The following is a 26,829-nucleotide window of genomic DNA, read 5'->3' as shown; positions in this document are numbered from 1 at the left end:
AACCACCCTCAATCATTCCCGATTTTAACGAGCCTGGGTGGGAAGCAGGAGAGAGTTTGCATTAGGGTAGATCTGTAGCATAAATGACTGCTAGGTAAATATGTATGCAGCGGTGGTGTAGCTGGGTAGGTCCCAGGATATTCGAGAGAGAAGGTAGATGAGGTAATATCTTTTATTGGACAAACTTCTGGTGCTGAGAGACAAGCCTTTGAGCTACACAGAGCTCTTCTTTCGGTCATTATTTGCTAGGCAAATAGTGAGACTCTTCTCATTAACCATGAGCTTGGTTCTCAGAACCTCGTGGTGCATACAAATCTTCAGTGATGTTACCCTGTGTCTGGGGATCCTGTTACAGAAGGGGCTCTTTGGGAAGGAAACAGGCTGTTTGTCTCAGGCCCACAGAGGGACGTCCTGACTGGGTTTTAGCCCCTGCTCGCTGGCTCTCACACAACCGCACCGAAGTTTTACATAAAGTTATGAAATGGGGAAGTGTGGAAAGAACCCAGCAAACCAATTTCATTCACGAATGATTGAACCCAAGTACAGCTTAAACTACGGCTCACGGAGCCTGAGTGTCTTTGCTGCCCAAATAGACTCTGCTTAAAGAGGAAAGTTGGTCTTGTGGTTCAGGGACATGACTGGGGGTCAGGCAGGTCAGATTTGATCCTCCCTGACCTTGGGAAACTCAGCTAAAGCCAAGTTTCCAGAGGGGTCACTGATTTTCAGGTGGACACCTCGGGCTGGATTTTGCAGAGGGATTGAGCCACTGGTTTCAACAGGAGGTGTAAGCGCTCAGCCATTCCGGAAATCAGGTGTCGCAAGCCAGGTACACAAAAGCAGGGACTGCTCTTGAAAATGCCAGCCAGACTCGCTGGGTTTCATTTTCCTCATCTGTAAAACAAGAATAATTACCTGCTTCACTGATATGTGCAAAGTACTTTGAGATCCTTGGATGGGAAGTATAACTAGATTACATATCGTATTTACTTAACCCAGCTAAAAAAGAGGTGTGGATGGTGTGGATCTTTGGGGGTGCCTACACAGCAGCTGGGAGCATGGGTTGCAGGCCCCCCAGACCGACACACGCTAACTCTGCTCGAGTGAATGCGTCCCAGGCTACCTCCTGAGTACATATTCAGGGGCTTGGGCGGCTTTGGGCTTGGGTGGCTAGCCCAAGCTGCTGCCATGATGTTTTGAGCACAGCGCGAGTCTGTTGACCCACACTGGGAAGCACGCTTCCAGCTGCAAGTGTAGACGGACCCTGTAAGTCTTGGGCAAGGGTTTCATCTGCCAGCTGCATTCAGTGAATTTGGAAATATATTCAGTCATTTTGTGCCAGTTTGACAATGCTGGGGACCAGCATCTCCTGTTTATCCACAGACCAGGTAGGGTGGCAGTGACAGCGCTGCCCATTCTGGCTTGACCATTTCTAGAGGTGTAAAGAGGGGTCAGTCTGCAGGGTTTATTCAGAGCTTGGCCTCTGTGCCCAAATTGCCAGCAACAGGGCCAGGGGTTTTGGTGGCTTCTGCAGTGCAGACTCCTGTCCGCTAGGGATTGGATTCCGCCCCACCAGTGCACAACGCAAGGGGCACCAAGCATCCATTTGGTTGCAATGACTTGCAGGCACTTCCAAAGTCAGTCAAGTTATCAAAGGCAGAAGATTTCACATCCCGCACTGCCATTGGAGTGAATTCAGCACTGAATTACACGTCCGCCGGGGCAGATGAGCACTTGGTCCGGTTGTATTTATATTGTGCTGGGCCATCTGCCAGCCTGATGGCTGCGTTTTGTGATGCTAAAGAAGCTAGCAGGGCACTGTAATAATGAGTGTACTTTGCTTTGCTGTGCTCTAGTTTCCTCTCTCCAAGGAGCTCAAAGCATTTTTACAAACAGTGACAAATTAAATCTCACAACCTACTGAGAGGTAAATCACTGGTATCTCCATCTTACAGATGGGCAACGAGAGGTCACATGACCTACCTGAGGTCACACAGTGAGTCAGGAATAGAACCCAGGAGTCCTGGCTCCTAGTCCTGGGCTTTAACCACAAGGTAGTGCTTCCTTCTCTTAACATGCATTACAGCGGTATCTTGATTCGGCAGAAAGCACTACATGGATTTTTTAATCTAAATGTTCTGTTTTTAAGCCACTCTTGAGGTCTGCCTTTTCAGTTCTCCTTATGGGAAACGTGTTTACATTGGAAACATATTTTGCTTCCAACACCCTAGCACATTCAGCAGGAGTCGGATATACAACCCCCCTCCTCCTGCGAAAGCAGCTGCTGATAAGGAGATTGGCAGGAGAGATGTGATAACAGGCACACCCCTATGTTCTCTTCCAAGGGAAAAGGAGAATTGCTCAATCTCCAAGAGAAGGAAAAACAAAACAAAAAAACACAGGTGGGAATTTTGGGTTTAAAGAGACCTTGTGGGCAAAACATAAATTGTTCAAAACACAGCTAAAATGTCTGGACACAAAATAATGGCCCCGTCCTGACCCTAGGGCAAAATTCTCACTGGGAGCTGGATTGGCTCATGAGGATTCGGCTCTTTCCAGAGTTTTTGGTACCCACGGCCAGTCCTGCAGTTCGCAAGACCCCAAGCTAGAACCAGCTACTGGAAGGGCTGGATCAGTCTACGAATTGCTCCCCTGTGTGGTTGGAGATGAGGTTCTCCATCCCTCACTGGTATCACAGCATGATAGGGACACAGGCCCTGGGTGAGCTGTCCTGGGACTGTGCGTTCAGATTGTGTGCAAGGCTTACCCTGATTGTACTCATTTGCCAGGCTAACAACTTGATTTATCACCCACTGTTTGCGTGGGTCAGGACTTGGATCTGTCTTTAACTGAAGTATATTCTCCTTACTTTTCACCAGTTAGGTGCTGCCCTCCCCCCTAGAGATGGCAGCATTCAGATCCTGATGTTGGTTACACAGAGCAACTCTCCTGAGGCAAGGTACCATAGATTGTAGTCTGTAAAATGGTGAGAAGGTCTCTATAGATTGTCAGCAGCTGCTGCCTGGTCTGCTGTGTGCTCTCTAACCTGGCTGGTTGCGAAATCGTGAGACTGCTGTTTGGAGCTGACCCAGCTCCCCTGAGCCCGAGGGTGGGGGCAGCTGAGTCGGATGCAGTAGCACATCAGGGCCCAACTTAGAGGTTCATTATTAAGGCAGGAACGGGCCAGCCACAGGCTCCAAGGCCTGTGGAATCAGTACCTGGAGGTGCTTGGGAACAATTGCTGTAAACCACTAATGGCGCTTGTCACCCTCCAGCTTGCTAGGTGCTAGTTCAGCTGTGTTTGAAACCATTGCATGGAGGCAAGCCACCACCAACCGTTTCAAATGTGGTTATGAAACCTGGTGGGGACAGGCCATACAGAGCTTGTTGGGCCCCCGTTTAAAAGCAAGTGGCTATTGGCTCCTCCTTTCTCACTTGACCTGCTCCCCGTGTGTGTTCAGAGTCAGATCGGCTCACTTTCACGAGTAAAATGAGTGCTTACTACTTCTGTCTTCCTCAGTACTTTGGTCTTCACCACTCTAGCCTCTGAGCTCCTGCTGTATACTCCCCTTCTCCTTGCAGAACCAACACAGCACTGAGAGAGAGATCGATCCAGATTCTAGCCTGCGTTGCTCATGGTCAAAAGAATTAATGAAACGGTAACATTATGTGAATTGTTTCTTTAAATCTGTAGCAATCCACCAGGTAGCACTGAAGCTCGGGGATCTTCTAGGCAGAGCTCTACAGTAAAGCAGAGAGAAACAGAGGCGCTTTTGGGTTAGCATTGCGATGCGTATTCTAATAAAGGTCCATGTTCCGTGTTGGAAGAAAGTGATGCTCTCTAGGATTCTTTGCCACTGGCACATGACGGTGTCAGAGATAAACTCATTCTGGAGCAGGATCAAGAACAGGAAAAGAAAACTGCGAAAGTTCAGGGCTTCCCAGCCCTTTGGGTTTGACAAGCCCATGGACTGGCCTGAATGAAAGGAGTTTCACCAAATCCCAAGCGGCGATGAAGCTAAATGCAGAGAGCGGTGAAGTACAGGTCAGCTCAGTGTGATCAGCACTGGTGAGTAAAACTGGAAATATTTCTACATCATTCATCTTTGCTGAGGAAAGAGATAAGATTCACTCCTAAAAACTGGGGTGAGCATTTAATTCCAAAAAGGATTTGGCTCCAGGGACACTTACAGGGTTGCCCACTCTCACAATTTTATCCTGACTCTCATGGCTGGGTTTTTTGTTAAAGCCCCAGCTCCCAGATTCATGTGACTATTCATATTTTTAAAAGGGTAAGGTCTGGGCTTCAAAAACATGACCCAAGTGTAGCTCAAAGGCTCAAAACAGAGAAGTAAGATAACAAGTAACCAAACTTCATTATTTTTGGTTTCAGTCTCATGATTTTGAAGCCAATCTCATAGTCTTTATTTTTTATTTTTTTGGGGTGGGGGTGACATGATTTTGGAACACTTGGGGTTGGCTGTACTTAGACTGCTTTTCTCATAGAGTGCAGAAAACGTGGAGGCCTTTACAAGGTTGTATGCAAATCTGTAAGACTCTGCTATGCTTAAAAACCAACACCCCTAGAATCAGTGCCCACATCCCTGCAACGTCCTAGCTCCAAAATCTGTATTGCTGGCAATGCGTTACTCTGTCTCTCAGATCTCAGGCTGAGTTTGCAGGGCAGGCAGCTAGAAAAACCACCAATTTTCCTGGAGAGCTTTAATCGCACACAACATGGTCTGGTGCTTAGGCCTTAGCTGCTCTGTGCCTCAGTCTCCCATCTGTAAAATGTGGATGATAGCGTTTCCCTATTGCACAGGGGTGTTGTGAGGGTAAATATATTAAAGATTGTGAGGCCCAGCTCCCCAAAGGTACACCTCTACCCTGATATAATACGAATTTGGATATAACGGGGTAAAGCAGTGCTCTGGGGGGCGGGGCTGCATGCTCCAGCAGATCAAAGCAAGTTTGCTGCTACAGGGAGGAAGGATAGTTCAGTGGTTTGCACATTGGCCTGATAAATCCAGGCTTGTGAGTTCAATCCCTAAGGGGACTATTTAGGGAACTGGGGCAAAAATCTGTCTGGGGATTGGTCCTGCTTTAAGCAGGGGGTTGGACTTGGTGACCTCCTGAGGTCCCTTATAACCCCAATATTCTATGATAACACAGTAAGATTTTTTGGGTCCCAAGGACAGCGTTATGTCAGGGTAGAGGTGTATTTAGGCACCTACCTGACGTTGATTTCAATGGGAATTACATGTCTAAGGGTGTCTCTACACTGCCTGCAGCAGCCAGCCTCCGAGCACGCGTCAACAGACTTGGGCTTGCGCTACCCGTGAAGTGGGCCCTAGTCTGTCGAGCCGGGCTCAGAGGCTTGCTGCTGTTAACTGCATCCATCTCCCCTTACATGCCTTGGAGGATCAGGGCCGAAGCTACTGTGGGAACGGGGGCCAGAGCCGATGACTGTAGGCCTGTGCCCCTTGCTGGAGTAAAACAATTGATGCACCAGAGCCCTGACCCCTTTGCTGCCTTGCGGCCGCCCGTAGCATTTCACACCGGTGCATCCACCACCTCTCGCGCTAACCAGCGGTCCCCCCCATCCTCTCCGGCCAAGGGCTGGAAGCTCTTTGGGGCAGCGCCTAGGGTGGCCAGACAGCACGTGTGAAAAAGCAGGACGGCGTGGAGGGTAACAGGCCCCTGTATAAGAAAAAGCCCCAAATCTCGGGACTGTCCCTGTAAAATCGGGACAGCTGGTGACCCTGGAAGCGGCTGTCGCTACCGTGCCTCGCGCTGCGGGACCCAGGCCTGGGGGTGCTGAGGGCCACGGTCACAGCCCTAACCCCGCCCGGGGGGGCAGGGAGGGTCGCAGGCGCGGGGGCGTTGGAGACAGGTGGGCCCCACCCCCTCCTGCCGGCCCGGCGCGGCCGCTTTAAGGCAGGAGGCCGAACGCGGCGGTGTTTCAATGTATCGAATTGTGGCGGTCACGTGGCCGGCGGGGCGGGGCTCGGGCTAGAGGCTGCTGCGGCGGCGGCTCGGCCCCGGCGTGAGACGGCGGCGGCGCGGCCACGGGCGGGGGGAGGCAGCGGCAGCGGCAGCGGCACCGGCACCCTCCGGACCGGATTCCCCCGCGCTCCCCGGGTTGTCACTCGCCGGCGGGAGCCTGCTCGGGGCGGGGGGAGCGGGCCGCCCCCCTGCACAGCGACAGCCCGAAGAGGACCCGGACCCCCCCTCCCTGCAGCCTCCATCGCCCCCCCCCACCGGGGAGCCGCTTCCCTGCCGAGCCCCGCCCCCCAGTCCCGAGGACTTTGGGGTCCGCGCCCCCCCTTGGGGATTTATAGTGCGCGGTGGGGGTCGCTTCTCCTGCTCTGCCCCCCCCCCGCACCTGGGATGTGACAGCCTGGTTCTGGAGCTGCCCGTTGACTATGGCTCCGTAGCTGTCAGGAGTCCGTATTCCTGCTGTATGGCCCAGCCTCGAGGAGCCGCTGCCCCGCTCGCCTTTCCCCGGGCCTGCGTGTGACAGCGGGGCCGAGCCCGCTTGAGTGGTGGCTCGTTTGGGGTTTGGGGTTTTTTTCCTTTTTCTTTTAATTTTATGGGGAGTCGATTTATTCCCCCCCCCCGCACCTCCCCCTGCGTGTGGCAAAGAATCCGGGGGGAGAGGAGAGGGAGCCCTGAAACCAGCGAGCTGCCAGACTATTGGTAATGGTTCTGGGGGCCTAGGGAGGAAAAGAAGAGACGTCTATTTTTATTAAAGAGATTATTTAAAAAAAAAAAACAAAACCAAGATGGCTGGAGGTGGCCGTGATGAGCGTGTTGGCTTTTTTTTTTTGATCTGATGATAAAGCCAAAAGACAACAGCAGCTGCTGCTGCACAGACTCAATTTGGAGTTTCCCCTCCTTAAACTGACACATCAGGCGCATACTTTGCAGGGTGGTGCCGTCTACCAGATCGATTATTTTTTATTGTTTTTATTACTTTTTTTTTTTAATCTACCCTCCTTTCTCTTGTCGCTCTGTTTTTTAAAATCCAAACTGAGAGTGGCAACTCAAAATGGCTGAGAATTGACTAGATCCTGCTGGATTTGTACATTTCTGCAGTCCTCTTTCAGCTTCTCCCTCTCAGCCCCTTTTTGCAGCCTGGATCTGAAAGGAGAAATAGCTTTCATGTCAGAGAGAAAACAGAGAAGAGAAGGAAAAGGAGGGGGAAGGGCTGTTCATTAGCAGTTGAGAAATTCCTTTTCAGTTTGATCAAGGCATGCTTGTTTTCCTACCAGCGACCCAGTTCTCTCCCAAATATTGAGCTTCTGTTTTGTTTTGTTGTTTCTACTTTTGGATGTTTTTACCTTGAATGAGAATCTCTCCAGATCCTGAAACAAGATTTTCGTTTTCTAAACCTGTTCCCTCATGAGCATTTAGAGCACAGGTTGATTTTTGTTTCATGAGCCTTTTTTCCCCCCTCTCCCAAACCTTTTTTCTTCTTTCGTTCTCATTCCTGTTTGTGAAAGGAGGAAGGGATAGGGAGGGTTCCTTTGGCTCTGGGCTGGAATTTCATCTGAATGATTGACCCGTCTTCCCACTGTGTTCTTCCGTCCAAGATCTCACTATTCCAAAGCAACCGAAAGAATTTTTTTTGCTGCTCATCTGGGTTAGAAGAAATCTCTGGGGCAGTTGAAAGAATCCAGTTCATTGTTTCATTGTTTTTTAATCTTCCATTTGGATCTTAACTTAGATTTTTTTTTTAAAGACTAATTCCTAGCTCCCCTCAGGGAGAAGAGGAAGGGAGAAAAAAAAAAAATCGGAGGCTGTCTATTCTCTTGGGCTTCTGACCGGGTTGGTGGACAAAAGTCCCTTTTAAAATATTGAATGTCAGTTGCAAACCGAAGACAAGAAAAATCAAATCCGGAGTTCTAAATGTAGGAGGTTTTTATAGAACTTGGACTCTGCTACTGGATTTTGTATGGATTTTTTTTTTCCAACCTTCAGTAAGTTTCGATTCACCTTCTGGAATCAAAAGAAACAAAACTGCTCCTAAGAGTTGTTAAAATTGTGGGCTTTAAACTTTGAAAGCTTGTGTGGCTTTGTTTTTCAGCTGACAGTGGCCCTTAAGCAGATCATATATATACATTTTGTTAGTGTTTGAGTTTCGTAGAACTCTGGGGGTTATTTTACTTTGAATTTTAGGGTATATTGTAGTTTTTATTTTTTATTATTATTTTTTTTTATTTTTCAATAGCAATTTATCAGCAGATTTCCCACTGCGGGGGGAGAAGCCCACTCTCCAGCTGCATCTGTAGATCAAGCTGAAATAGTAAGAAAGAGATTATAAATATATCCGTAGAAATGGCTGAAAATTGGAAGAACTGTTTCGAAGAGGAACTTATATGTCCCATTTGCCTGCATGTCTTTGTGGAACCCGTTCAACTTCCTTGTAAGCACAATTTCTGCAGGGGTTGCATAGGGGAGGCATGGGCCAAAGAGACTGGGTTAGTGCGCTGTCCAGAATGCAATCAGGCCTACAACCAGAAACCCAACCTGGAGAAGAACTTGAAACTGACCAACATTGTGGAAAAGTTCAACTCCCTCAACCTGGAGAAGACCCCCTCGGTCTTGCACTGTGTGTTCTGCCGCAGGGGCCCTCCGCTGCCCGCCCAAAAGATCTGCCTGAGGTGCGAGGCCCCCTGCTGTCAATCTCACGTGCAGACGCACCTGCAGCAGCCCTCCACGGCCCGGGGGCACCTCCTGGTGGAAGCGGATGACGTCCGGGCCTGGAGCTGCCCCCAACACAACGCCTACCGACTGTACCATTGTGAAGCAGAGCAGGTCGCCGTGTGCCAATTCTGCTGCTACTACAGCGGGGCCCACCAGGGCCATTCGGTGTGTGACGTGGAAATCCGGCGCAACGAGATCAGGGTAAGTGGACTCTGCAGTTGTCCCTTTTTGTCTCTTTCTCTGAGACGGTTGTGCTGGTTGCAGCACGTCTGTGGCGTGCATGGTGCTGTCCAAGAGACGAGCAAAGCCAAGGAAGTCCCTGCCCTGAGGAGATTCCAGTCGAAAAGAGATGGTCAAAGTCCTTAAAAATAATGTGTCATTGGAACCGACCTGGGACTGGCCAGTGGGGCAAGACGAAGGGACTTCCTAGATCTCTTCCAATTCAAGTGTGGGATGGAAGCGAATCACTTCCCCGCATTTTCCACACTGCATATTTACCTTTCTGAACCTTTACCTAGCCCCCCACGGTGATTCTTTCTGATCAAGGGCTTTTACTCAGTTGTGAAGATTCCAGACTCAAGAGGGCACAGTCAAATCTGACACCCCTTCCTCTCCCCAAATTCCATCTGCTTTAAAATCATTAGGGGAGGAATTTGCCACCTATTCCCCGATCTGCCTCATCTTTACTCCTCTGCTGTGCCCTTGAGAATCTTTTTATTTGTTTATTGAAAAGGCCATGTTTATGTAGGACCTACACAAAACAACTCCTTGCACTCCTCCCCCGTGTTGGTTCTGCAGCTGCCATTTGATGCAATGTCCTGTTCCCAGCTCCTCCCTGTTGCTGGGGTAGAAATGAGGAAGTAAACAAAAGCAGACATGAGAGAGACAAAGTAGGTGAGGTAATATCTTTGCCTGGACCAACCTACCTACTGTGTCTCATATCCTGTGGACTAGCGTGGCTACTAAAGCAGACGTTAATTTCAAGCTCAGCTGGAAACGCATGGTGGGGGGAAGTGCATGCCAAACAGGAGTGATTGATAAAATCACTGGGATGGGGTATTTGTTTTCCGCTTTCGGGGTTATTCAGACAATGGAGCGGAGGCGGAGGAGAGGAAGCAGCGAGGCATTTGATGGGGATCTTTTGAAGTCGTTTGTCACCCACTGGTGACAATAGGACTTGAAACCTTCAAACTGCTTTGCAAACTAATTAACGAAGAGGATATGGGTAACTTGCCGATGCAGCTAATTATGGGTATGGGGTTATAACGTAAAGGATCTGAGTGATCTCCTCCATGGGCCATTTGTCGCAGCGAATGAATGCTGAACGTAATCATCCTGGCTTAGAACAAAACATCAGCAAAGAGAGACCCTTGCCCCCAGAACCTTTTCTGAAGGCTCTGTCCTCTTCTGCTTTCCAAATAAGCGAGGGTGGAAGGGATCTCAGACGGGTTCGTAGGTTGAATTGCACTGAAATCTGGTTTCAGGCAGCTTGCTCCCAGGGGTGGCAAGCAATGCCTTGATTACAATGCATCCCTCCCTTGGCGTGGCTTGTCAGTGTCAAATCAGCCTCTCCTCTCTCTTCCCACCGCCCGGGGCTCCACCAGAGTCTCCCTCCTCTGGTGATGTTTGAAACCCCTTGGAGGTGGGTGTTGTGGAGGAGGGGTGAGGCAGGGGTAGGAACATGAGCAGCTGGGGGTGGTGTCACCAGTGCTTGGCCTTCTCCAAAAGCCCTGGGGAGAAGGCAGCATGGGGGCGCAGTTGGCTAATGTGCCAGCTTTTCTGCCTGTGGGCACTTAGGCTGACATTTGGCTGAACAATGAAGAGTTTGTGGTGGGGACGGGTGGGACCCATGCCCATCCTGGGAGGAGCACAGACCACTGGGGTTTTGTGAGCTCGTGCCCAGAACTGGAATAATAGGGGGTTTTGTCCGTTGAGGCTTGTTTGGCAGCATGGCCTGGTGGAGCCCTTCCTGCCCTAATCCTGGGGTCTAGACCCTGCCTTTAGCTGCAGAGACTGGGGACAGCTAACAAGCGTGGAGGCCATCAGCCCGTCCCAGCGTTGCTGGCTCCCTAGGCCTCTCTTCTGTCCTGCTGTCTCCCGTACAACTGCTTCAGGGCAGTGGGGCCCTCCGCTTCCTCCCAGCGCCATAGTGCACGGAATAAACATTTAACAGTGAATCGAATGGTGATTGCTGTGAAATGGGGACCATTTCCTGTGTATTTTAACGCTGCCAAGATGAGTCACCGTTTAGCAATTAAAAAACAACAACACGGTAATAAATAAGAAGCACAACATAATTACTTTCCAGTTGGATGGTCAGGCGGGGGGAGAGTGCGGGGATCCTCTGCAGAGAGGAGCCAGTGTGAGCTCACACAAAAGTGGTTTTTCCCCCTCTGGGTTTTTTTGGGGAAAGCCAAGGCTTGCATGGAGCTGCTAGTGGTTCCCCCCGCACGCCCACCCTGAGGAAGGGCAAAGACTCAGCCAGGCTTGTGAGAAGCGTTTGTTTGCTTCTGTTAATTCATCCTCTCTGGGAAAAGTAGAAAAGATACCTTCATCCCAGAGCCGGGAGTGGCTGGCCAGGCTGGGAAACCCACGCAATGGGGCGGTCCGCTGCCCAGCGCCAAGGAATTTTCCGGGTGCGTTCCCAGCAGACTTGGATCTCATCCACGCCCACTTTTAAAATGTGTTGCTGCTCCAAGGATACCTTCTGCTGGCTCTTCATCAGCCCCTTCAGGGGGTTTCCTGGCTAAACTGCAGGGTGCAATGCTCCAGCCAGTCAAGGAATACACTTCAGCCTCGCTGCAAACCTTTAGTATTCAGGAAAGATGGTCCAGTGGTTAGGGAACTAGCTTGAGACTCGAGACCTGGGTTTGATTCCCTGTTCTGCCACAGACTTCTTGTGTGACCTTAGGGGAGTCACTTAGCCCCTGTGTGCCTCAGTTTCTCCTCTGTGCCATGGGGATGATGGCACTAGTCCCCCGTACAGAGCCATGCACTGAAGATTGTGAAGTGCTCTGACGTTGTAATGGGGACCTGATAAATTCCTTACATAGATTAGGCCAAGTATTGAGGTTCTTAATCAACAGTTCTCCAAGTCATCAGCCTGAGTTTGTCTGAATAAGTGAGGCACCATGATCCAGTGGATAAACCACAGAGCTGGGGGTCAGGAGATCTGGCTTCTATTCCCAGTTCTCCCATTAGCTCACTATGTGACCTAGGTCTTGTGCCTCAGTTTCCCCCTTCAATAAAATAGCAGTAAACCCACTTGTTGTCAGTAGGTCTTGGGATCTGCCCATTTATATGTTTGTTTTGCATGGTGCTTTGCAGACAAATAAGAGATGACAGCTTCCTGCCCTCAGGATCTTGGACTGTAAGAGCTGGAGCTGGTGATTCTTTCTCAGGCGAATGTTCCCTTTGGTTAGCCACAACACAACAAGGGGTGGCAAAACCCCCCAAAGAGCTGGGCTATATAATGACATTGATGAATGGCTAATAGCGCATAGCTAGTGAGATCTGGGGCTGGGGGGAAGGTGTCTGAAAGTCACTGGTCATGCAATATTCCTCGTAGATCTTTTTGTAGCTCATTTTCTGATTATGTAACAAAAACGTTCGGAGACTCCAGGCCTGAGTCTCTGCTCTGTCACCTTCCTAATATCAATGTGCAGCGGGACTCTGGATCCAGCTCTGTGTCTGAGCAAGGGCCTGGGGCTGACATCGGCATGGGAGGCCTTTGAAGGGAACCTGATCACAGCTAGCCAGATGGCAAGTTGAGATTGTTGCCTCGACAGGCCCAAGGCATGTGCCTGTCATATTATTTTTCTTACCCAGGTCCCCGGCCGCCCAACTCTGACCCTTTGTTTGTGTCCTCCACTTGTTAGGTCTAGTCTTGGAGACTGTAAGCTCTTTGGGTGCAGGGACGGTCATGTTCAGTGTGTTTGTACAACCCTAGTGCAACTGAGACCAATCTAGTTGGTACATTCGGGTACCACCGCACTATAAACGGTATGTTGAGCACAAGTCAGGCGAGATCTCTCCAGGTTGGCGGGGTGGGGGCGCAGCGTCAGCGCTAAGACTGTGTGGGAGAAGGGGCAGGTGTGTCTCGAATAGACGCATGCAGAATTGCAAAGGCAGATAGTCTTGTATGTAGATTTCAACTCTTCAGGGCGAAGGATTGTCTTTTTGCTCTCTGTGTGTACAGCTCCTGGCACTGTGGAGTCCTGGTCCATGATTGAAGCTCATGGACACTGTTGCAATACAGATAGCACATATCATTTGTGGTTAATCTGTCGCGTGCAAATATCGCCTCCCCCCGCCCCTTGAGATTTTTTTCTCCTTTATTTCCTGTTTTTGTGGCATGGAAATAAAACCCCTCTGTTTTGTTTCTTTTCATTTTGTTTATATCAAGGAATCAAAACATGAGGGGTTTCTCTTCAGGCCAGGCCCTGCCTTCATTGTTGAAATCTTAAAGTTCCCAGGCTGCCCTTTATCCCCCGTCATAATGGAATCTCCTTCCAACCCTGCAAAATAACCATCTTGGGAACAACTATTTGTTGTTCTTTTGTTTTATGTCTAGTAAAGAAAAGTTTGTATCCGATTCTGAAGTCACCTAATGGGAATTTGAAGGAAGACCAGGAAACAAAACCAGCAAAATATTTTTCCTCCCAAACATTCTGCAAACATTGCCGAGTTCATCCTGGCCTTTACACTGGATGCAATTGACTTAGACTAGCCTGAATCAAAGCTCACTTGAGAATCTCAAAGCAGACAGTACAGAGTTAAAATGCCATTTAGGCCAAAGCACAGGGTATTTTTTCTTTTTTTCTTTTTTTTTTCTTTTCTTAAGGGATCCTGAGGGTTTTTAATCCTGCTATTTGACTTGCCTTAAAGGTAGAATAGCTTGGGGAGGGGAAGTGTTTGGGGGGATTCTTCTATATTCTGAATAGCTTTAGTATATTTTTTAAGAAGAATGGAAGAGCTGTATATAAGGAGCTTTATTTTGGTGAGACCTTTTGAAAACAATGTTCAGTGCTCCCCCTTCAGGTGATAAAGCAGTACAGCACTGTTTCTAGGGCAGTGCTGATTGGGCTGTTGCACAGGGAAGGTAGTTTTGGCTTTATAGATGGACATGATGGGATGGGGAGTTGTTTGGTTTTTAATCACACAAAGAGCTGAACTGATTTCAGCTCTGTTTTAAAATTCAGGAGGGAGGAGACCTGTAGTATTTGCCAAAAGTCTGAAATGGATTGGTGAGGGGAACAGTGATGAATTCTAAGCTCCTGCCGGGGGAGATTTTTTGGGAGCGAGATTTCTGTACAGAGGCAGGCCTTGTGCCAGTGCACTGCTGGGAGAATTGGCTGCAGAGCCTGACACAGATGTGACCTGTTAATCGTGCCTGTCCAGGCAAAGCAGTGGCCGGCCATACACTCCCTGCAGATGGTCTGTGAAAAATGTCCATTGTGACTTTTTTCCACCCCCTTTCCTGGCTGACCCTATCGATTTTTTTCCCTGACGCACTCCAGCAAGGACAAAAAATTGTCAGTTACACAATGGGTTTCAAAGGGGGAGCTCTGCAGGCCTCTCTTTGATAGACGGCTGTGGAGCTGGGGGAATTTACCTTTTTCCCTTGAAAGGGTCCTTCTCTCCCAATGGGAAAAAATGTTATTGGAACTGGAGTGCCTCTAAATACCAGGTGGCTGGCACTGGCTAGGACTGAGAGCCTGTAGGGAGAGCTGGGGTGGGTTGCATTTTCAAAACAAACAAAACCAGATTTTGTAGTTTATAGTGCGTAGGGCTTGATTTTAATAGGCATGTATATTTCCAGGTGATTTGTTAGCAGGTGTGTGTGTGGTACAGCTCATCGAATGGGTACTGTTCATACATATTTGCCTAGAGCTTGGTGTAATTGAGTACTCGTGACTGTGGTCCGTGGGGGCAGATGCTGTGCAAGCATTTTCCATAGTTCTCTGCAAACGTGCCTCACTCCAGACTCGCAGTTATTCCAGCATTAGGTCTCGCCCAGCTACGCCAGTGCACCACCACACTCACGGGAAGTCCCTGGCTATTCTGGTCCTAGACACCCGTTACACAGCTCTGCTGATGTCCTTCAGTTCCCTGCCCACAGCCCTTCCGATATTCCTCAGCCCTGACCTGCAGTGCCCCTGGTTATTCCGGTGCTGGGCTGAGACTCTGATACTTCTAGTAGCTAAAATCATGGTCCTACTAGCCCGGTGCCGGGCTGCCGAATGGGAACTGTTTTTTGTGCCCTGGGATTCTGCCCTTATGTGCAGTGGCTTTTTAGGCCATCATAGGTGATCTCATCAGACCTCCCTGGCCCCATCTCCATGGCTTTAACAGTCGTTGGTTTGTGTGGGCTTTGCTGCTGCCTTTGGTTTTCCTGACGATTTAGAAGACAGGAAATTAAATGCATAAGATAGCAGGAAAGGGTGTTTCAGAGGAATCTTGGGGGCGCGTAGCCATCCCTGGTGTAAAGCCTTTGAAGTCCGGGAAGTTACCCCAAGCATGAACTTGTCTTGATCCTAGGAGTCTCTCAAAGCAGGACGGTACCTTTAGGCCATCAGTCAACTAAAACTGTCTTCAATTTCCCTATTGAATTCCTTGGCTGTGGGTTCAAATAGTTCTTTCCTCTTCCTATGCCCTCCCCCTCGTCTTCCTTGCTGCATTTATACGAAGGCTCGGAATGCAGTCATACCTAGACAGCTTGGTTGCTTGTGCCTGCTTTGCTACAGATTCCCATCCCCAAGTGCTTTGTACAGAGCTAACTAAAAAAATAAGGGCAGAGACTGGAGGAATTAAGAGGCAGAGGTCGGGGATTGGTTTTTGGCCTAGACTGGATACAAGATACGGAGCTGATGAAATGGGAAGGATGGAAGAAGGCTGCTTGGTGTGGTAGGAGCTGCAGAGGAGAAGGCCCTTGGCTGCAGTTTGGGACTGCATATAGACATGTGCAGTGGAGGAGGGACAGCGTTAGGGTAGGTGTATGTAGATTATACTCATATGAGACAGGTCCATGTGGTACTGTGCATAGCATCTTTAATCAAGGCTCTCAGAGTGCTTTAGAACCAGTAGCGAGTTGAGGTCCTCCCCTGTCCTATGGTTTAGGTATTATCCCTTTTTACAGATGGGGAAACTGAGGCACAGAAAGACTAGATGATTTGCTCACCCACTGAGGCCAATAGCTTGGGGATAGACTCTCCCTCTTCCAGCTGCTCTCCCTGTGTCACAAATTCTGGCCCAAGGACCTTCTCCTCTGCAGCTCCTACCATGCCACACTGCCTGTTTTGCAGAGCTTCAAAAGCAAAGTGGGGGCAACCGTGAAATAGACAGGAAGTCAGTGCAGCATTGGCCAGGTCTGTTCCAGTATAAACCTGCGGGTATAAACAGAGCTTTTGATGGCTGCAGAAATACCCTTGTTGTAATAATCTTGGTCCAGCATCTTGTTCAGTCTGAGGCTAACCTGTGGTGTTCATAGAGTGCCCTTCAGCGGAGAAGCTAGGCAATGGAGAACCATTCTCTTCTACACGTGCTCTGACTGGGGGAGGAAAGGGCCGGTGGTTGAAAAAGAGAGGAGAGAAAAGAGGCCTTAATTTGAAAGTATAATTTCTTCCCCTTCCCCCCCCCCCTCTTCCTGTTGGGAACAGAGGCGTGATGGGGAAGGGAGGGGAGGTTTGACACCCTCCCTGACCAGCTGTAATCAAAGGAGCAGAGGAGTTTTGGTAAACAGAGGTTTTGAAGACGCTTCCCACTGGCCTCCCCCACCCTGGTCTATCTCCACGAATGGATTGTTCCCAAACTTCCCAATTGCAAGGGCTGGTTTGGGCCAAAGGCAGAAAGCAGCAGCTCTCCCTCCACCCCCTCATCCTCACCCTTTCACCCCTACTGCTAGGAGCCCGTGGACCTGATTCTGCTCAAAATGCGCTGAACCCAGCAGGTGCACCAGGGTGAGCTCCTGGCTCATACCAACATAACCAAGAGCAGAATGAAGCTGCCTGTCTGGCCACAGGAGGGCAGGTTGTTGGATTAGTGGCAATAGGTTAGAGCAATGAGGGAAGCAAAGAGCTCTGTGGCCGCCTTGCAATGCGTTGGCCTATTCCGTTGGGGGGTGTGTGTGGGGGGAGGTTTATTTTTCCTTAGCACATCTCAGTGATCCTATCAGTTTTTGCACTTGTAATCAGAGCTGAACTGGGCAGATCCTCCCCTAGAGTAGGGGACGAGAGAGGGGGAAGGAGAGGAGGGACTAACATTGAAACAATGAAATAGCCGAGAGAGGGCAGCGCCGTGAGGGAGCTTTGCAGAAAGAAATGCTAGCCGGTGCAGTGTTTTATATTCTGCTTCTGTGTTGCACTGGCCTGCAGCGATCAATGTGATCAGTGCGGAATGCTGTGAATTCAGCGGCTGCCAGCCGTCATTCTGTCAGAATTGAAATGGACACGTACATACGGATTTATAAATCAACACTCAGGGCCAGATCCTGCTCTGGGTCGTGTATGTCACTCCCGTGGGCTCCAGGGCAGAATCCAGTCTGTGCTTTTTATTTATCTCCAGACTAGTGACTGTCACCTTTCTGTCTTAGCTGCAGCAATAGACTAAGGGGGAGCAGGGGTTCTCAATCCTTTGTTAAGAGAGATGGTGTTTAGTGGACTTGTAGCCAGGGACTCCTGAGTTAATCTTGGGCTCCTTTATTCACTTGTGTGAATGTAGACAGGCCGCTTCACTTCTCTGTTCCTCGGTTTGCCTACCTATAAAATGGGGCTAACATTCATTATACCATGGGTGAGGGGGTTGTGTGTGTTTGCACAGTGCTGTGGACAAAAGCGTTGCAGTAAACTGGCTGGTGCGGTATGGGTAAGTACACCACTTCCCTTTATTGCATGGAGTCAGAACTGTTCAGCTGTGTGTCATAAACCCTGTACTGATAAAGAAGACTCTCCTTTAGCTCACAGGGTAGAGGCCTGTGCTTTTGGAGGAAGAGAGAACTGGTCCTGAGCAGCTGTTGGAGGGCAGCATAGTTTCAGCCACGACATCCTGGGGTTGTTATAAGTATTTTATGTCTCTCCTGCAGATCAAACCCGTGAAAATAGTCCTTGTCCAAACCCAGTTGTTTTCAGCAAAGGAGAATCTACAGCCCCAGATCCAGCATTCAGTCACAACCTCAGCCTCAACCTCTTCCTCTTTCTTATTGGTTGTCTTACGGCAGCACCGAGAGACCCCAGCCAAAACTAGGGATGGATTCTGCTGGGTGCTACATAGCTATGTAGCAGGACGTCACAATCTAAATTCTTCCTGTCTCCTGGTGGTGATGTACCTGAAAAAATGGAGATTTATTTTTCAGACTGAGGTTCTTGTCTTCCCTCCTTCCCGCCCCCACTGATGCTTTTTATTCTTTGATTTTTGCCTTTTATTTTTGGACACATCCACACGCGGATTTGGAAACTTCTCAGCAGCGGATGGATCCAGATGAAGCACTTGGCAGACACGGAAGTTCTGGCTAGGGAACGAGCGCTCGCACGCTCTCTAAAATATGAGTGAATATTGGCAGGCCGACAGATAGTATAGTCTAGTGGATTCATGGTGAGCTGGGCTCTCCTTCCCCTCAGCGTGTTCTCTGAGGAAGGATCCTCTTGTCTCTTTGGCACTCTTGCTTTCAAAAACCTCAGGGTGACCTGGCTTCTGAAGCTTTGCTGCAGTGCTGGACCTTTTCAATAATAATAATAATAATAATAATAATAGGTTATTAAATTGAACTAGCAGTTTCCCTAGAAATACATGGAGGTGATACAATCACTGGCTCAAAGCAGGGTTTATGTGGGTTTCATATCCTGTTCCCTGGAACCTCCCTCTCATCGGTTCTGATGTTTTGCTGGGGTGCTGCAGGTAAGTGGGAAGATTGATGCTCCACCAGACAGACGAGCATTGATTGGGATTGGGGGAGGGGCGCGATTTTGGGCCTCTTCAAGGTTGTGCAGCAGGCATGAGATGCAGGTGTAACCCCCTCTTCCTCCTCTCCCCCCTGCATCAGCACAAACGGCAGGTCGCTCGGTGGAAGCTGATGTGGCTGGGCGAGGATCCCTGCTTGCAGACAAAGGGATTCTCCCTCTGTGTGTGCGCGCGCCTGTCTCTTTGTTCTCTTGGCTGGGCACGCCGGGCTCCGACGGCGAAAGCTCATTTGAGCTCGGCTTTCCAACAGGCTCAAAGGAGAGAAATAAATAATCAAGCCACGAGGTCTCCGTCACTGCCAGCAGCGTTGGGGGAGGGATGAACGATGGGAGATTTGGCCCCTGGATGGTTTAATGTCATTTGGACTTCCCCAGGCAAGTGACGCTTTTTGCTCCAGGGCTGTTAGGACCAGTGGAAAAGGGGTGGGGCTCTGGGCTGGGCTGGGAAGGCCAACAGACCATTCTAACTCTGATAGGGAGGGCCTTTTCCAGCCTCGGCTTGACTTTAATAGAGTTGTTCTGCAGCTCACGCCTTGCTCTGCTGAGAAGGGCCTTGTGGATGGGGTCATAATATTACATCCCTGCACCATGTAGGGTCCCCAGTTTTCTCTGTTTGCCCCTGCTGTGCTGTTCCCACAGCTAGGAGGTGTGGGCAGGCTGCCTCCCTGTGTTAGCCAGCAGGAGGTGACTACCCTGCCCCAGGCCAATGTTCCAACCCAGCAGTTGTAGCAATGTGCCTGTCTCTGGCCTCCGGCCAGGGATTTCAAAGCATTCGCCGTACATCGGGGAAGTGAGCTTAATCGTACCGCTGTGATGTAGGCTGGTGTTACCCTCGTTTTACAGCTGGGGAAACTGAGGCACAGAAAGGGGACGCACCTTGCCCACGGTCACACGGCAAGTCATGGGCAGAGCCAGGAGTCCTGTTCTCTAACCGCTTGTCCGTGGGCAGACGCCATCACCATACACGCTGCAGTGCTGAGAAGGTGGCCAAGACTGGAGCGTGTGGCTTCTGTCCCCGATTCAGCAAGCTACTTACGCACATGCCAAATCTGTAAAAAGTCCACATTGAAGTCAGCATGGCTACTCAGGTGCTTAAGTGCCTTGCTGAATTGGGGCCCCAGTGGCCCAGTTGTCCTTCCTGACCTTGATTCACTTCAAGTTTGGCTTGTGATTCTTGTTACCTGTTAATTTAAACGGCACTGATCTCCACGCACCAGTGTGCACCACGGCCAGCTAATAACAAACACACGTGTGACAAACCAAAGCTCAACCTCCAGCTAGGTGGTAAAGCTCCCCCCAGAACAGAGTGATGTCCTGCGCGAGAGGCGAGGCATGCAAAGGGGCGCGCTTAATGATGGAGGGGCTGGAGAGGAGAGTCGAAGGGGGCTCTGCACTGTGATAAAAGACCTGCTGCACAGCCGCAGCTGATCTGCATCAGCTGCCATAGGCTCCCGAGAGTTGGGTTGCCAGGTTCTAAAATTGCAATGTAGATGTTCGGGCTCCCCCTGTCAAGGGGGAGGGTCTCAGAGCCCAGGCTCTGATTGGTGGAATCTCCTTCCTTAGGGGTTTTTAAGATCAGGCTTGACAAAGCCCTGGCTGGGGTGATTTAGTTGGGGATTGGTCCTGCTTTGAGCAGGGGGTTGGACTAGATGACTTCCTGAGGTCCCTTCCATCCCTGATATTCTATGATTCCAGCCCACTGCAGTTTTAAGCCCCATAGCCTGTGAGCCTGAATCAGCTGATCTGGGATCTAAGGCAGGGTGCTGTGGGTATTTTTAATCCCAGTGTAGCCATATCCTAAGGGAGACTGAAGAGACCCCTCGAATAACATGTAACCTGAATGTGGCACTTCTCCGCGAAAGATCTCAAAGCACCTGAAAAAAGGGGGAATAAGAGTCAGTTTTCCCACGTTTCTGGGACTGTGGGGAATGAAGGAACAGAAATTGATTTGCCCCAGCCATGGCAGTGAGTCAGTGGCTGAGTGAAGAAGAGAACCCAGGAGTCCTGGCTCCCAGCCACCGGGCACGCCATTAGCCCACAGCTGCCTGAGCCAGATCCTGCCAGTTGAAGGGAGCAAATGTTGACCTGTTGAAGGTCAAACCAGATTTCAGACTGGATTCTGAGGTGTTGCTGTGCAAATATCCAGGTAATTTGGAAACAGCCAAGAAAGACCTCCGCAAGCAGTCAGGCTCTGATTGTTAGAAATGCAGGAAGACAGTCCCTAGGTCAGAATAAACAGCGTCATGAGTGAAGCCAGGAGCTCCTGGTAAGGATCTGGGAGCACAGAAGGTCAAAAAAGATTTTGGAGAGGATGAGACCTCTGGAATTTCCCAGAAGAACAGGGCATGATGAGCAAACTCTAAATCCGGGCAAACCAAGTCTCTGAGAGCCATTGCTGCAGCCCCAGTGGAAGGGCATGCTGGAAGAGGACAGTTTCAGTGAAGACACTTGGATACAAGAAAATTGGCCTCCTCTTTGATCGCTGCTTCAGAAAATGGCAATACACCCAAATCCAGAAATTAGGCCTGAATTTGAATCAGTGCTCTGACACACACTTCCCTCTGTGGCCACGGGCAAGTCACTTAACCTCACTGCCTCAGTTTGCCTATCTTTAAAATGGAGATAATGTTAAGACGTGGGGAGGGAGAATGAAAAGGTGTCATAGACCTTGTATTGCTGAACACTACAGAGTCCTAACGGAGAGTCTTCTGGAGCTGAAGGGGCTATACTTTTGAGTCAGGAGACCCGATTTCAATTTCTGCTGACGGCCAACTTCCTTGGGGCTGCTCTGGTTTACATGTACCCCATGGCTGTGGGAAGCAGGAGCAGTGCACTCTGGCTACTCTTTATGCCAGATTTGAACTAGCGCAAGGTTCTTATGCTAGTTATGTGCCAGCTGGGAAGGTCCCCTGTGCAGGGGTTTTTTCCCAGGCTTGTCATCACCAGCTTTATACGCCTCTGAAGTGGAGTGGATTGTGATGGAGAATCTTTAGATATATTAATATCATCTGCAGAGAGAGGATACGGAAATCAACTGTAGCTTTATCAACGTCAGGGTAGGTTTGCAGATCCCAGGATAAACATCCAAAGTCCAAGGATGGTTCCCTCAAATACCTCAGCTTAACTCTCCAAAACTAGAAAGGGATTGTTGCCACACATCACTTGAGGTAACTGACTAGGCTAGATTCAAACACCTGAGCACCAGTCCCTGGAAATCAAAACAAGAAGATAAATGAGGCATCAGGATCTTAAGATCAATAGTGTCAAAGGCTGCTAACAAATCAGGGAAGATTAAAAACCAATGACAGGCATCCAGATGCTAGCAGAAAAAATAAAATGCAATTTTAAAACAAAACCGTTACAATAATTGATTCTCATGGCAAGTACCCAAAATGTACTTCCCAAACACAGAGGGAGTCACAGTCCCTTCCCCAAGGAGCATACGGTGCAAGAAGATCCCCAGAGAAATATTTACTAATCATACCTATTGAAAAGGAATGTTGTAAACTCCTGCTGCTACTTCATGGTCTCCATCAAACAGCCGGGACATCTCAGTCCCTGAGAACAGCCATGGGTCTGACGCTCCCTGGGAAGAGGTGCAGTATGATTATAATTTGAGACAAAGGAAATTGAGCTCCGCATCTGAGCATGGGGGTCTCTCCAGGTTGCAAGGTAAATTAGGTTGTGTGTCAGGGAGGAAAAAAATTTTCTTGGGTTAATTAACAACAGCTTAACCACTGTTCAACTTGGCATCACTGGTGCTAGTCAAGGGAAGCGTATGGTCATAAAGAAAGGTGGGTGCAAAACAGGGTGTGAAGCAGACCCTGGAAATCGATAGTAAGAAGCTGCAGGGATTTTCATGGAGTAGGAGCTGCTGCTGGCCATGTGTAGACCTAGGCTGAACTTGGGTTTTTAATGCCATTTGGCCCTGTTGGTATTTGAGCCAGTTAATGCTGGTTTAATGCAAATATAGCCAGGGTTCCAAGAAGGTTCTCTGCTATCCCAGGGAGCGAGCAAAAAGAAAAGACAAGTGTGTTCATGAGCTGGTAGGCAGATTAGGCTGGCCAGCAATCCTGACCCGCTGATCTTACAGGTGATCTGCAAAAAGGAAGGAAAAAACAATTGTGCTCTTTATTCCTTCTTCATGATGTGTAGAAAAAGCTGTAAGGTTGTTCTGGGTGTGTTTGGGGTTTTTTGTTTTTAGCCTGACCTATTAAGAATTAAACCCTCATCTCCCTTGCTTTTGCTGGCAATCTCCTTGGAGCATTTTAGGGGGGAGGGATAGCTCAGTGGTTTGAGCATTGGCCTGCTAAACCCAGGGTTGTGAGTTCAATTCTTGAGGGGGCCACGTAGGGGGATCTGGGGCAAAAATCTGTCTGGGGATTGGTCCTGCTTTGAGCAGGGGGTTGGACTAGATGACCTCCTGAGGTCCCTTCCAACCCTGATATTCTATGTCTATACTACCCACTGGATCAGCAGGCAGCAATCAATCCAGCAGGCTCAATTTATCATATCTAGTCTAGATGCAGTGAATTGATCCCCAGGCACTCTCCTGTACTGCACCATGGTGAGAGCGCAGGCAGAGTTGACTGGGGAGTGGCAGCAGTTGACTCACTGCATTGAAGACACAGGGGTGAGTAGATCTAAGTACATCAACTTCAGCTGTGTTGTTCACACAGCTGAAGTTGTGTAACTTAGATCGACCACACCCCCAGTGTAGACCAGGGCTTAGAGAACTGTGGATGAGTGTTTACGCAGTCTTTGCCTGAAGGAGCAGGAGTGGTGGATGCCTTTACAAAGAGAACTTTTCTCCCAAGAGTGTTTTGGGTGTTTGAATTCAAACACCGACTGTAGAGCAAAGCCGAGGGTTTAAGCCAGGGATAGTAAATTACTTTTTGTCAAGGTCCAAATTTCTTGGTCAAGGTATAGTCAAGGTCCAGACTCCAGAGAAAATTATTTTAAAAAATGATAAGATTTCAGGGTCCATTCAGAAGCTGCTGGATGTCCGGATTTGGCCCACGATCTGCCTATTGACTACCCCTGATTAAAACAGTGCAGTCGGAAAACCCCACCCCAGCTCTCCCTTGCTCAACTTTTATCTCTTGAAATGTCACAATTCTACAAAATTTTCTAACAAAAATGAGGAAGTCGGGACTACATAGATTTCACAGGCCAGAAGAGATCATTATGATCATCTACGCTGACCTCCTTTATAACATAGGCCAGAGAACTTTCCCCAGATAATACCTAGAGTATAAATAATTCCTAGACTTGGTATTTTGGGTGTTTTAAGAAAAACACTGAACAGATTTTTTTTTATTTCAATTTTTCCTTTGAACCTCATAAAGACTCACAAACAGATGTGGCTGTGATAAGGCCGAGCAACTGATGGTCTCCTAGACACATTGGCATGATAGTAAAGACACTGGGAATTTAACCGTATGGACTGGGAAATATAACATTTCCTTTATTTCTCTGCCGTGAGCCCATACTGTTCTTCCATACTAGTGTTAGCTAGAGACCCTAGTTTGCCATAGGCACAGTGAGTTTCCATCCCGTCTTCCCAGGAGGCGTGGCCTTTGTGTGAAATAATCCCTCATGATATCAAAAGGGGTCAGTGGCTTCCTGAATGACCTGTCCTCTGGCCCAGCAAGGGGAGGGAGGTGGTGCTCTCAGTAAGGGGCAAAGAAATCCAGAGGCTCGCCGGCAGATGCCGGGCTTGGGGGGAAATACTCAACACCATGGTGCTGGCCTGGGCTTGTTCACATCAAGTGTCCCTAGTAAGCAGCAAAATACCCATCGCTGTCCCATTGGCGTGACCCCCTTTGGTGCTTTTAGTGCCCTCTTTATGAGCCATAAAGTGCGTGGGCAGAGCATCCAGGAAACAATTCCCTTGTATCCCCTGCAATCTGGGGTGTGCACGAAATTTACCTACGACGGGCGCCGCTGGAATTAAGAGCTGAGAAGCCTGTGCGAGAGTTTTCCCTCCTTTATTAGGCAAGCTCTTGTCTTAAAGCACCACCCCAAGCTGTTGGGTCTGATTTTCCTCCTGCTTGCAGCTGTAACTCCATTTGCTTAAATGGAATCGGTCTGAAATCACACAGCTGAGTGGGAAGGATTGGGCTCTAGCATTGGGGAAATTCCCATGATCTGTCTACAGGAGATCAGACAAGATGCCCGTACGGTCCCTTGGAGCAGTTCGGTGAAAATTAGGAGCCTAAATACCATTGTGGAGCTGCCCCTGCACTAGTGTACTAGGCTTAGCATAGGCCACCTGCTCTCAGCAACAGTGGCCAAATCCCAGAAAAGCTGGGTTGTAGACTCAGCCAGGGAAGCCAGCAGTAGGAGAGGGATCAGAACCCAGATTTGCTGGCTCCCAGTCCTGGGCCTTATTCATCAGAGAAGCATTCCTGCCTGGGTGCTGCATCTCTTTGGTGAGGACACTTTTACAACTGAGCACAGGTAGGTTAATGGACTGGATTTAGGCACCCGGGGGGAAGCTGGCAGCCCTGACTTAAGGTGACCAGATGTCCTGATTTTATAGGGACAGTCCCGATATTTGGGGCTTTTTTTATATGGGCTCCTCTTGCCCCCCCACCCTCATCCCAGTTTTTCACACTTGCTGTCTGGTCACCCTACCCTGTCTTAGCTTAAAAGGCAAGGAGATTAACATGGGGGTCAGACCCCAATTTTTTCCCAAACAGGAGGCTCTGTTCACTGTACTGGATTCTTACCAAAATGATGTGGATTTGCAGCTGCCCCTGGCACAGCAGTGGAACTCCATCTACCAGAATGCAATGTTCTACATAGCCTGGCTCCGGAGAGCAAGATGGAGGGAGCATTGCATGCTGAAACACAGTCATTGTTGCCACTTTGATGCTCCTTTTGCAATCAATGGGAGTTTTACCATTGACTTTAGCGGGAATGGGATCTGGCCCAAAATCTCCATGAGCGGCATTTGCTCTGTGGCTGGACTTTAATCACCCTTGTTCCCTGTTAGCCTCCATCCTCCCAGCATAGGCCTGGATTCAGCTTTGGAGGTTTGACCTGTTTATGCCAACAGAGAATTTAGTCCCTTCGGTGTGAGTGCAAGATTTAAATAATCTGATGTCAGGTATTTGTTGAGGGCCTTACTTAAGACTAAGGGCAAAGATTCATTAATGCCGTGCAGTGCTAAGTGTAACGAATCATTGTTGGACCTGATCTGGACAGGTGTGGAACACTTGCAATGGGACAGAAAATATGTGGCAGGCTGTTATGAGCGAGGTAGAAATCCCCTTTCCCCATGAGGGTGGTTATATCCTCTCTTGATGCACGGGAAACTTATTGCCATGGATAGAGAAGATTATTTCACCCAATCTGTGATTAACCTCTGGAACTCCCTGCCACATTAAATTAGCAAGGCAAATAATTTATTAAGTTTTGTCAAGCAGATGTTTAGTAATAGGAACAGATTCTGAAGTTACTTAAGCGAGGGTTAGCTTTGGAGTGGAGTCAAAACTCCAGATCTGAATACCCCACCCTTGAGAGTGTTTGAATTATGGGTTTGCAATCCTGGCCCCGTTGACTCCAGATCTGAATTTAATGGCTTGAGCTCACCTGCCCAGGGAAGAAAAAAAATCACATGATATTTCATTGTATCCTTGTACATCAAGCTGTAAACTAATCGCCATGTGGGGTTTCCCCATGGGGTGGCATTGTGCCACTGGCCAGATGTGTTTCAGCCGGGGTTTGTCACCTTTCTTGGAAGCATCCCACAGTGACCATGGTGAGAGATGGGATGTTGGACTTGAGGGACTATGAGGCTGTTCCAACTCCTTTTGTCCTGTGCCATTCAGTGTTTGTAGCCTACAGTATTAACTTCAAAGTCAAGTCCCGTTCCTGCCTTGGATTCTTCTTGCTAGGTTTTGTTTTCCCCAGCATTACAATGGAAGCTCGGGCAAGAGATTAGATAGTCTTAACAGAGCCCTCAAAATGTGAAGAAGCGTGGAGAAGAAAGGTGGCTGGAATTGTTTCCTGGTATTACTTTACTAATAGGACTGAAGCTGCCCTTCTCCAGTGCCTTCCGTTGGAGGCTTGCAGAGCACTTTACAAACGTTCATTAAGTTCCAACGTGGCGAAGCATTATTAGTCACAGAAACTGACCACAAAGGGGAAGTGATCAATTCAG

General features: G+C 49.1%; 1 protein-coding gene and 1 long non-coding RNA gene across 2 annotated transcripts in view; both read left to right on the top strand.

Moving 5' to 3' along the window:
• The window catches only part of LOC127053472 (uncharacterized), a 28,233-nt gene extending 24,405 nt beyond the window's left edge, over positions 1-3,828 (top strand). Inside the window, exons 8-9 of the long non-coding RNA XR_007775034.1 lie at positions 2,877-2,956; positions 3,580-3,828. This is a non-coding gene — a long non-coding RNA (uncharacterized LOC127053472). The remainder of the gene's footprint in view (positions 1-2,876; positions 2,957-3,579) is intronic.
• Positions 3,829-6,095: 2,267 nt separating this feature from the next.
• TRIM8 (tripartite motif containing 8) overlaps positions 6,096-26,829 on the top strand; it is a 38,029-nt gene continuing 17,295 nt past the window's right edge. Inside the window, exon 1 of the mRNA XM_050958135.1 lies at positions 6,096-8,907. Coding sequence (XP_050814092.1) covers positions 8,338-8,907 — 570 coding nt within the window. The 5' untranslated portion in view covers positions 6,096-8,337. The remainder of the gene's footprint in view (positions 8,908-26,829) is intronic.

This window comes from Gopherus flavomarginatus, chromosome 6 (genome assembly GCF_025201925.1).
Source record: "Gopherus flavomarginatus isolate rGopFla2 chromosome 6, rGopFla2.mat.asm, whole genome shotgun sequence".
NCBI classification, from domain to species: Eukaryota; Metazoa; Chordata; order Testudines; family Testudinidae; genus Gopherus; species Gopherus flavomarginatus.
Note: the sequence above shows the minus strand (reverse complement) of the source record. Positions and strands in the feature narration are given on the sequence as shown.